This window comes from Papilio polytes, unplaced genomic scaffold (genome assembly GCF_000836215.1).
Source record: "Papilio polytes unplaced genomic scaffold, Ppol_1.0 DF824047.1, whole genome shotgun sequence".
Classification (NCBI taxonomy): domain Eukaryota; kingdom Metazoa; phylum Arthropoda; class Insecta; order Lepidoptera; family Papilionidae; genus Papilio; species Papilio polytes.
In genome coordinates, this window is record NW_013525157.1 from 5,634,205 (window position 1) to 5,645,468 (window position 11,264).

The window sequence follows — 11,264 nt, forward strand, 5'->3', positions numbered from 1 at the left end:
TCATCTCAAAATATTTGTTTTAAAACAACTCAAATCACACCCTTACCATTACTGTATAAGCACAGATTACATTGAAAGAAAATTCTATTGGCGTGGAGCTGGCTTACCTGGCTTGGATGTTTAATTTCATTAAATTATAACATACGTATTCGAATTAGTTTGTGTTATAAATTGTTTTTACGCTTAAAAATGTCTTTTAATTTCATTAAGTAGCCAAAAAGGACAAACACATACCAATTTATTGATTACTCCGAGTTATTATAATGGCAACATTTCCCAATAGCGCTAGAGAAGAAAATCAATACAACAGTGATGTCTTTTTAAAATGAGAACCTGACAAAACATTACTTTTAATTAATCGAATAAAGTATTTTATTTAAAAAAAAATATCTGTTGAAGCTTGATGCTCATTTTTTATTTATTTACATAGTGATGAATATTCACTTAGTTACGGCGTGGTAGAGCAATCTGCGTGTTTCAGTATCTGCTTTATTCGCAGAATATCTACAAAAGGTTAGTAAATCCTTTAAATATTAGAATTTTGTTATTTTTGGTCATAATCATTTTCAGTACTTTGCATATTAATGCGAAACATCGACCTTCGCCATTGTCTGTGTCTGCATCGTGCATGGTGCATTGCGTTTTTCTTATGTACGTAAGCCGTAGGTATGTATATGTATATTTTGATCGATTCAATTACATTTGTTTTGTTTTTATAAAGTAAATTTATCTAAACATAAGTTGGTTGACGGAACATCGAATTGATTGACATAATTCGTGAATAAAAGAACAATACTTCAGGTGGTGTTAAATCAAGATTATCAAAGGTTTTAATAAATAAATTATTAAAATATGTGCCCACCATATCATAAACTTTTTATTACAACTATAAAAGGATTATAAACTACGAGCATATAAGCTATATAGTGTGCACAAAGTTAGTGGCTGTCTAGATAATTATTTGATTTGCAATTATCTTATAAGACATATCACATATTTTTTTAAAAATATGCACCTTACTTTAATTTAGTATAAAATATTTTGAATTAACAGCTATTTTAAATAATATGCTAATGTAATATCCCTTGTAGCAAAGTATGATTATTATACTGATGATTTTACTTATCTGTAAATGTAATTATAATAAGACTTAAAGAGGTTACATGGAATTGTTAAATTTATAGTACATACAAGAATTGATTACTTATTCCTCATATTTAAATTTAATGTAGTACAATAGGAAAATTACAATTGTACAAATTTGACTGTTGGATATCATAGATTTTCCTTAGTTTTCAATTGGTTTTTGTCTTGTTTGTTTTAAGAAATATAGTACATGACTGACTGAAACTTAAAAATAAAAAAAATGATCAAGACAATATTTTCTGTTTAAGTTTTGCCTACAATCAGTTAATTCACTGTTTAAATGCAACTTTCTTTTTAGAAATTACAGGTTGTTATTACATCTAATTTAACCGTATAATTGTTCAAATTTGTCATGTCATGATTAGTTGGTTTCATTTTAAATACTATTTCTAACAACTATTTACCACCCAAGCCAATTAAAGGTTGAAAAGAATTACTTTAGCTAGTTAAACAGAGGAAAATGAAATAAATAGGGAAAATTTAGAGTAGATTAGGCCTTTATCACCATGCATTAGAGAAGTAATATTATTTTTTGAATAAGTTTTATAAGATTAATTTAATGAGTTTAAATAGCTAAATTTATTTTAAAATAAGATATCTAAAATATAAATGAAGTAAAGCACCTTATTTTACATCAAATATTTCAACACATTTTGAATATATTATTCAGAGTAGAGATGTCTGATACTAACTAAGCTGTTTGCAATTTGTCTAGACAAATTGTAAAAACACTGCAAATTGTATATTGAATTAATTCATTCATAAGCAGATATTAATGTAGTTTGTAAGACATTACAATGGTATACCAGTGTTGCCATTCCAGTTTATGTTGTCCACTCTACAAAGTTTTGAAACATTTGAACATAGTCATTTTGGGAATGACATCATTTATTATACAATCTGGGGAATCTTATTGATTTTTAGGTGAATTAGAAATGGGTAGCATTAACTTATGCAGGCTTATTCCTGGGGAGATATCCACTTATTGCTTCTTAATTTTTGAGAATAACATTATTACAAAACAATGTTTAAGCAGGTTTTCTTATCCTTAGCAAAAAGCAGTTTCTTTTAGAATCCTAAGAATTGCAAATAAAACCTCCAGAATTATACTCTGCAGGTTTTTCATTTGCATCATATAATTATGGATCTAAGAATTTTATATCTATTGATTGAAAATTGGAAAATTTTGTAAAATGGTGAAATTCAACCCCAACAACATACAATTGAATTCCAAGTATTTTGGAAATATGTACTAATAAAGTTGAAATATAAATATGTTTACATTCATATGAAATATTATGTCAAACCATTCAGGAATAATGTTAATAAAGTGTTAATTTCAAGCAATTATTGTAAAAATGTTGATTATCATTATTTGCAATGAAATAGTCATACTGAGGGAAAAACAAAGAATAGAACAACACAAGGCACATGCTATGGTAGAATATCAATTGTTTGTCAGTATTCAATAAGTCCCAGTGACTTTCTGTTTCTTCAATTATTGATGATTTAATCTCTCAACATGATCACATTTCATGATAATCTCAGATTATTCATCTTGTCCTATGTTTATAATGGTGGTAATTATTGTGAATTATTTTAATGGATTCTTGCTTTACTTGTATAGGGTTTATTAATTTTTTTTCGGATTTTTGTTGCAGATTCTTGTTGAGCAAGCCACCACAGTTTAGATTCTACACCATCATAATTATAAGTGAAAATGGAGGAAATAAATGGGGATATTTATGGTGATGGGTTGGTTAGCCTCGGGGAAGATGGTTCCTTAGAATCTCCTGACAATGGCAAGCAGGAACAAAACTGTAAAATATGCGAGTGAGTTTTATTTTATGATAAGTTAATTTGTTTCCTTTTTTATTATAACCTAAATCTAATATTTTAGATGTTCTATCTACTAACCTCAAGCAGGTTGATATAAATGTTTACAGTTCTAATATTAACTGCTAATCCCAAGTGTTGGTAATTAATTGATATTTGTTACATTTTTGCAAAACAACTTATTCTAATTGTTAATGTCAATTTTTTTTGTTGTTTTGTAGTAACAAGCTTTGTAGCCCCCGAGTTTTGTCCTGCCTCCATGTATTCTGTGAAGCTTGCATCGACAAGCTGATGGTGAATGAAGCAGGTGATTCTCTGAAGTTTGATCTGGCTGTGGAATGCCCCCTGTGCAAGCAAGAAACTAAGGTGGTAATCTAATGTTTTTTACAAGGTTTTAACATGTATACTTTTATTTTTACTTATCAATTGGTTTCACATTGTACAGATGCCTGGTGGAGGAGCTGCATCACTACCTTCCGATTATGTTCTCACTAACGTCTTGGATGTTTCTTCTATGGATCAATCTGTTGTTTGCACTTGCTGCAAAAGCAAAGAACCGGCTGTCGCAAGATGCACTGATTGTTCGCATTTTCTCTGCTCTAATTGCAACTCGGCACATGAGTTCATGAGGTGCTTCGAAAACCATAGAGTTGTCCCATTTGATGCTCTCAGATCTTCTAAGGAGAAATCCGCTGTTCATAAGCCAATATTTTGCGTTCGCCACGTCGGTGAAAGCCTTAAATTCTACTGTTGTGAATGTGAAGTAGGCGCTTGCACCGAATGCCTCACGGTTGATCATAAGGTGGGAGAACACCGTTGTGAAAGGATTGTAGACGCCGAACCAAATCTCCGCGCTGAACTACGAAACTTTATTATGCAAGCGAATGCCAGGGCCGAGGCCGCCGGCAGCGCCTCCTCTAAGCTCGACGATGCACTTGGAGATCTCCAGCGGCAACGAGACGAGGCCGAAGGCGTTATCAACGAAGCCTATCGCGCTTACAAGGCCGCACTCGAGCGACGCCGCGAAAAGGCTCTCGAGGAACTTGAACGCTTACATAAGGAACGAGAGTTGAAAGTGATGGATTTGTTCGATCGCGTCGATAAGACAGTCCAACGAATCGAATGCGCTTGCAAGTTTGCGACGCGGCTGCTCCGACGCGGCGACGGCACCGAAATCGTAATGCTAAAGAAGACCGTCTCCTCGCAATTTGCGCGTTTGTTGGAAGGATCACCGGAATTTGATATCGATTATTCGTTGGAATTCGTCACAAAGTTGGAGAAATTTGATGCCATAACTGAAGAGACCTTCGGCACTTTCCGCACCGAGACCACGCGCGCCGAGGAGAGGAAACGCGCAAGCGAGGCTTCGGCGATTATGCCTCTTACATCCAACGCGCACTCGCCTGCCGTCTCCCTCACTAACGCGCCAGTGTTCGATGACTTTCCCTTGGGGAACGTTAGAAGAGTGACCGGTGTCTCCGGGCCCGGCGGCTTAGTAGGCGTTCCCGGAGTGGGTGGTGTGCCGGCGTTAGGCGTACCTTTGGCCGGAGTGACCAACACAGGCGTGATGCCTGGCGTCGTAAATGTGAATAGCGTCACCGGAGTGGGTGCGGTGCCCGGCGTCGGCGGAGTGTCGGCCCTGCCTTCAATGGTGGAATATAATTTGCAACAATTGGCAAGCATCGCCGAGAAGGACGTCCAACAGACGCCGCACGCCTCGCCGGCACCGCCGTTTACTTTAGCCGAATTACTTGCCGGCGACCTTAATTCACCCCAAGCGTATAACAACCTGCAAGCCCTAGCTAAACTCGGCCTCAACACTGGTATGTGTAGTGCATATTTGAGCAATTTAGTTTTTTTGAATTGACTTTGTAAGTTTAATTCGCTTGTATTTCAGAGGTGAATGGATTTGGAAGTGTGGGCGGTGTGGGCAGCATCGGGCCGGTGGGTCCGCGCGGCGTGTCCCCGGGGCGGCCGCTGCTGACGGCGGCGGAGGAGGCTGCGCTGGTCGCGCCCCCCGCGCCGCTCGTGCGCGCTACCAAGGCCACGCCCATGCACATACGGTTCAAGTTCGGCCAGCTGGGCGGCGGCAAGGGGCAATTTAACTCTCCGCACGGATTCTGCCTCGGAAATGACGAAGATATCATTGTTGCCGATACTAACAATCATCGTATCACCGTCAGTATTTCCATACACTACATTTTTTAATTTCTCCAGATATTGTTCTTATTCTTTCTCATATAATGTCACATTTGGTTTCACTCTTTCGTTATTTTGACAAAACGTTACGAATTTTACCGAAGTGTGAAATATTTACGTTGTTACATATACACTATATTCCATGTATATCAAGGTCATATTACATTTGTATCCTAATTAGGAGCTCATGATTACGACGCGTGTTCGTATAAATTTTTATTCAACCATAGAACTTATCAAAGTTCTTTGAAGATAATTTTTTTAAAACTATCCTGCATAAATAATATAAATTGCAAAACTTTGACAATAAAAAAATATATTTAAAGCTAACTAAATAGTTTGTATTACAATAGTTTTGGTGTTCGTAGGTGTTTGATAAATCGGGCAATCACAAGTTCAACTTCGGCGTGGCTGGCAAAGAGGAGGGGCAGCTGTGGTACCCCCGGAAGGTGGCTGTGGTGCGCGCCACCGGCAAGTTCGTGGTCTGCGACCGCGGCAACGAGCGCTCCCGCATGCAAATATTCACCAAAAATGGTCATTTCCTCAAGAAAATTGCTGTAAGTATCACATAAACACAGATTTAGATTTGTTGTTATAGACTGCATTATAATACACTAGCTTTCGCGACTTTCTTTCAGACTATCATCTACAATCTATGCCAAATTTCATTGAGATTCATTCTGCTGTTTAGGCTACAAACTCTCACAGACATGCATTTATAATATTAGTATTATTATGTGTAGCATTAATGTGTTACAATAGACATTGTATAATGGTTATAGGTGCGTTTCATCGACATCGTGGCGGGTCTGGCGGTGACGGCGGAGGGTCTGATCGTGGCCGTGGACAGCGTCACGCCCACCGTGTTCATTCTGTCGGAGGAGGGCGACCTCATGAGCTGGTTCGACTGCAGCGAGTGCATGCGCGAGCCGTCCGATATCGCTATCAGCGGTGAGACTCACTATTACATTGTACAAAATGCTATGTTTACCATTCGTTACACGGTGTCATATAAATGTCGTATACCATATGTCGTAGTTGTATTTTACAGATAATGTGTATTTCTCAACATGTAGATCTTTCTAGTTATTGAAATGTAATCAAAATGACTTGAAATATATAATATTTTGATATAACTATTTTTAAATCTCGGTGTGTTCTGTGTGTGTGCCTATCTGTTCTTCCAGATTGATCTGAGCCAATTTTTATCGAAATCTGTTAAGCTGTATTGGAGATACATTACGTATACAAATTACACTAAGTAACAAATGTCCATACATCTATCTATCCAAAATTTCACATTTATAATAGTAAGGTATAATTTTATATGAATATATTTCCAGGCAAGGAGTTTTACGTGTGCGACTTCAAGGGGCACTGCGTAGTGGTGTTCGACGACGAGGGCCGGTTCCTGCGCCGCATCGGCTGCGAGAACGTCACCAACTTCCCCAACGGCATCGACGTGTCGGACGCCGGCGACGTGCTGATCGGCGACTCGCACGGCAACAAGTTCCACGTCGCCGTCTTCTCGCGGGACGGCGTGCTCGTCACTGAGTTTGAATGCCCCTATGTCAAGGTATGTTATAGCATACTGGCATCCGCCCGCGATTCCGTACGCGTCAAATTAAAAAAAAATCTGTTACTCACTGCTAACATTATTTTTTAATGATGAAAGAATTTTTTTAAGTCGTTCTTTTAGTTTTCCTCTTTATAATATTAGAATAGATGAATCAATTTTGGTTACATCAATTAGTTTTTTTTTTTTAGTGAATAATAATATATTTTTTATTGTTATTGAATCACAGTAAGCATTTCATTGTAATTTTTGCTGTTTGTCAAAACATATCAGTTTTAAAAATATTTGAGTTAAGAATACATGAAATGTTCTTAGACTTGAATCGCATAGTAATGAGACGTTCGTTTTCAGGTTTCTCGTTGTTGCGGGTTGAAGATAACCTCGGAAGGCTACATCGTCACTCTGGCTAAGAATAATCACCACGTTCTAGTCCTCAACACCCTTTATATAGTCTGAGGCGTGAACCTCGGCGTCAGTAAGTCTGCATACAACAAGATCTCACATTTATTCCCTTTTATTTTTATATTTAATTGCTGATTTTACAAAGCTTAACTTTTTGCTAAACCAGTATTTGACTACTTATTTTTGTTATTTTGTGTTAAATTCGCATTAGTCTGATAATGTGTCATTGTCCACGAATGCAGTGAACTTCAGTGATCCCAATTTTTCCTATAACTTGATTATTATATCGATTAAGTTGTTGATGCGTAGAATTTTAAGATTAAATTGGTATCACTGCTCGTTGATCGATGTCATTATTCCCAAAGCACTGAATACTTTCTGTACTGTTTTGGTTTGTTTATATTCACGTCTCAGTTTATATTGCGGTTGCATTTAGTTATAGTAACAGAAAATCCAAAGGTTAGGCTAATTATATATTCATTTTACTTTATACTTTATGTTCCAGTCAAAAGATAAGTTTTACATTCGGTCTCGGATCTATCTATACCGTTTTATCTGCCATAGCTGTTAAATTTATATCTTAACGTCGCGATAAGCCAAATAATAGTTTTCAGCGTTGCATAGTTGAAATTTTAAAATATTTAGAACTTCAGTGACTGGCTGCAGTTTTGTCATACACCAAACTGTAAACTCGAAATTTAGCTGTTGACTGACTGGAGTTAGTTTTTCTTTCTAAATTTAGCAGCTGGTATGGTTCCTAGTTCGAGTGAAGTTAATAATACATGTCAATTAGAGGTCCGCGTAGGAGTGTCGCCTTTAAACTGTTGCGTTGCTCCCACACTACTCTGACGTTTGTAACACAATCACACCCATGGTCACTTCTATATTCACTTTGAAACTACGCAGCACAGCGTATACCATATAGAAACACCTGTATCTCAATTGCTTGTACTTTGATTTTATAACCGTTGGTTTCCACTGCGACTGCAAAAACAATGGTATCTCTTTCAAATAGAACGAGTAGGTTGTCATTGTGTGTGCATGTATCAGCTGTGAAAACCCACGGCGAGTTGCGCGGAGACTCATTGTGTGATTGTGTTTACATTTCTAACGCACAATTGAGTTTATTGTTAACAAAATTTTTAGTCTTATTATGACCAAAGGAGGCGACACTGTAATAACGTGCCATCTAGTTTAGGTTAATTGCGTATACAATATTATATATTGTCCGTTAAATATATTTACCATTTACAGAATTCTTGTGTCTATACAAAATGTTTTCCATGTACTCTTGTTTTGAGAGCCTATATTTGAAAGGTTTGTCCTGGTTAGGCTATTTGATGAAGATATTTTAGGATTTGGTTGTTATAAATAAAATTACACTGGTGATTAGCTGAACGATGAGCAATTAAGATGTGGTAACGACTCAATAACATTGCAATAATTTTGTACAACGTAATTTGGGTAGTTGAAAGAATTTTATCGAAACTTAGTTTATATGGCATTTTCTTGTACATTCAGCCGTATGCAAATATACACACGGCGGACGAATTTTAAATGTTGTGTGGACTGAAAATATATATATTTGATTGTTTTTACTTTACTTTTAAAAGCGTTAAACATGACTATTCATGGCTATATAATTTTAGATAGTAATTTTTAACATAGCACCAATTACACCGGGATATATCTTTTATATGTATTTGTGGGTATCTTATTCCGTTTTCATTGCTCAAAGCTTTTTTTTTGCGTTAATTGTAAATAAAATATTTATAATCAGTCCACTATGAGGTGAATAAAATGTTTTATTGAATGTATGGGGAGTTGCGCGCGCAAGTCTAGACGATTGGTATTCATGAATGTGCCATTATAAACATTTTGTTTGTATACATAAATATCTATACATGTTCGGAATTCGTATACAGTTCGCCGAAATTATATATTTTTCTAGCTAATCACATTTAATATTCGAAATTGAGATTCATAATTTTTAGATCACTGCGTCATTTATAAAATGCGTTATTCAATTTTACATGGTCACATTGTGAGCGCCCCATTTATTGTATTTAGGGGCGCGTCTATTTAACTAGTGCTTGGTAAATGTGTGGTGTATCCGCGTTGTAATTCTAAATAATGGTCAATTTTATCGCTCGAGTGTCTCGATTGGTGAGAAAATTGTAAGATTGTCTTCCAACCCTCGAGCTATATTTGTACATGTATATTTAAATTATTAAATGTTTCAAAATTTTATCTTTAACCGTTATACCATTCTCGTCCTCTATATAATTATTGTTTTGACCATTATTTGGTACTACAATGTAAACTTTTAAGTTCCAAGTTTTCAAAAATATAGTACTTAACCAGACCACCTGATATATGTGATATTTTGTTAATGTATAATTTAATGCCATGCTCTCTAATCGTTTCTGCTAAATTAAACGAACAGCCAAAGCAATTATACTTTGCTCTTACAGATATTAGCGCTAATAATAATAATTTGAACAATTTAAGTTCCTGATTTTGTAAGCAATAGACGTATGTGCGGCGACAGACACCACGCCAGGTCGCATACGACTGTTGCTGGGCCATAATATTATCACAAGCTTATTCTAATAATTCATTATACATATATAATCTAACCTATGTACTTAATTAGTAATATTTGATTTACATGTTGTGTTTTGGAACAGTTTTAAAATGTTTAATTACATTAATGACATTCTATGTGATATCAGCAATATAGACAACAAGGGAGCGTATACAGTGAGAATGATACTGGTATCCTACTACCGCTATGGTATTTACATCATAAGTGATTGCAAAGTCAACAATTAAAAGTATTTTTTATTGCCACTTACCACTCAGATAATCAAGTAGTATCTTTTTTTACTTGTATCTGAAAGATTTGTTTTTTTTTCACCAAATATATTTTTATGACGTTACGTTCGATCTTAGAATTAAATTGCAGCAATGCGTTGTGTTCAGCTATCAATACGGAAGCCACGCCCACTTTGCTGACGTCACCAGACATCCAGTACGTTCTCTCTGTATGCGTTCCGTACACTTCCAACACAAGACTTCAACATTGTGAAAGACAGTTTGCGCCGCGGGAGGAGGTTGGGGCGGAGGTGGTGGGGCGACGGGGGGGGGGGGGTCAGGGGCCACAAGCCAGCAGTGATAATTTGAATTTTGACGTTGAGTCTGAATCCTCTATTTATTTAGTGAGTAACTTTTGGGTTTATTTTTCATATTGTTTTTTTTAAGTTATTTGTTTCAGGATTTTTGTCCCGATAGTATTAGGGAATTTTATTTTGTTTATTTTAACTAGGTTAAAATGAGTCTATACATACCCTTCGCGGATGATAGGTGTGATTAATACTCTGATTTTGTCATTTTACTGTTTCCTTTTAATATGTTCCGGGCCTATATTTAAATAGTATTTTGGCCAGTGTGTTTTTAGGCCTTTAGAGTTACGAATTTTTACTGCCAAATTATTTTCATATGATATTTGTGCATGCACATTGTAATTATTTTATTGTATATTATACGTAAAAATTAGTTACTAATTGTTGCCAATTTTATTTTGTTTTATTAATATTCAGGGTTTAATATTATATAATATTCAAATTTTTATTTGTTGTCCATTGATCAAAATTCTTGAGTTAGTGACATTTTTAACCGATAGGAAACTTTTGAAAGCCCCAAAGGGAGCGTTTGACGCTATTAATTATATTGCTTAGGGTTGCATAAAATTATTAAAAGTGGTGTGATAGGTTTTGGATAATTTTACAAATTATACTATTTTATGTGTGAATTTCAATATTAATAAATTTGAAGTTTAAATATCATATTTATATGCGCAATTTTCAAATTATATTGTCGGCGTTCATTTGCCGTATTAATGAAAGTATTATCTTTTTTTATTATTGTAACTCGTAATTATTTTGGTGATAATCGTTGACAACGTTTCCTTTGTTCTTGCCATGAATTAACGTAGAAGTGAATGTAGATGTTTTCGTAGAAAGTAGTACTTTGAATGGGTATACAGCGGCGGCGCGTGCGCGGCGGCGGGGCGTGGCGGGGGCGTGGCGGGGCGGGGCGAGGT

General features: G+C 35.8%; 1 protein-coding gene across 1 annotated transcript; it reads left to right on the plus strand.

Annotated features, from left to right (window-relative positions):
- The first annotated feature begins 338 nt into the window (after positions 1-338).
- Positions 339-10,289, plus strand: LOC106100426 (B-box type zinc finger protein ncl-1-like). The gene is made up of 9 exons (XM_013279271.1): positions 339-513; positions 2,808-2,979; positions 3,204-3,348; positions 3,428-4,805; positions 4,880-5,160; positions 5,550-5,738; positions 5,964-6,132; positions 6,525-6,757; positions 7,109-10,289. The coding sequence occupies exons 2-9, from the start codon at positions 2,867-2,869 to the stop codon at positions 7,211-7,213; spliced, it is 2,613 nt and encodes an 870-aa protein (XP_013134725.1). The 5' UTR covers positions 339-513; positions 2,808-2,866; the 3' UTR covers positions 7,214-10,289.
- Positions 10,290-11,264: the final 975 nt, after the last annotated feature.

Coding starts and splice junctions, on each gene's coding strand:
- LOC106100426 (XM_013279271.1), top strand. CDS start 2,867: ATGGAGGAAATAAATGGGGATATTTATGGTGATGGGTTGGTTAGCCTC. Junction 2,980..3,203: donor CAAAACTGTAAAATATGCGA/GTGAGTTTTATT, acceptor GTTGTTTTGTAG/TAACAAGCTTTGTAGCCCCC. Junction 5,161..5,549: donor CTAACAATCATCGTATCACC/GTCAGTATTTCC, acceptor TGGTGTTCGTAG/GTGTTTGATAAATCGGGCAA.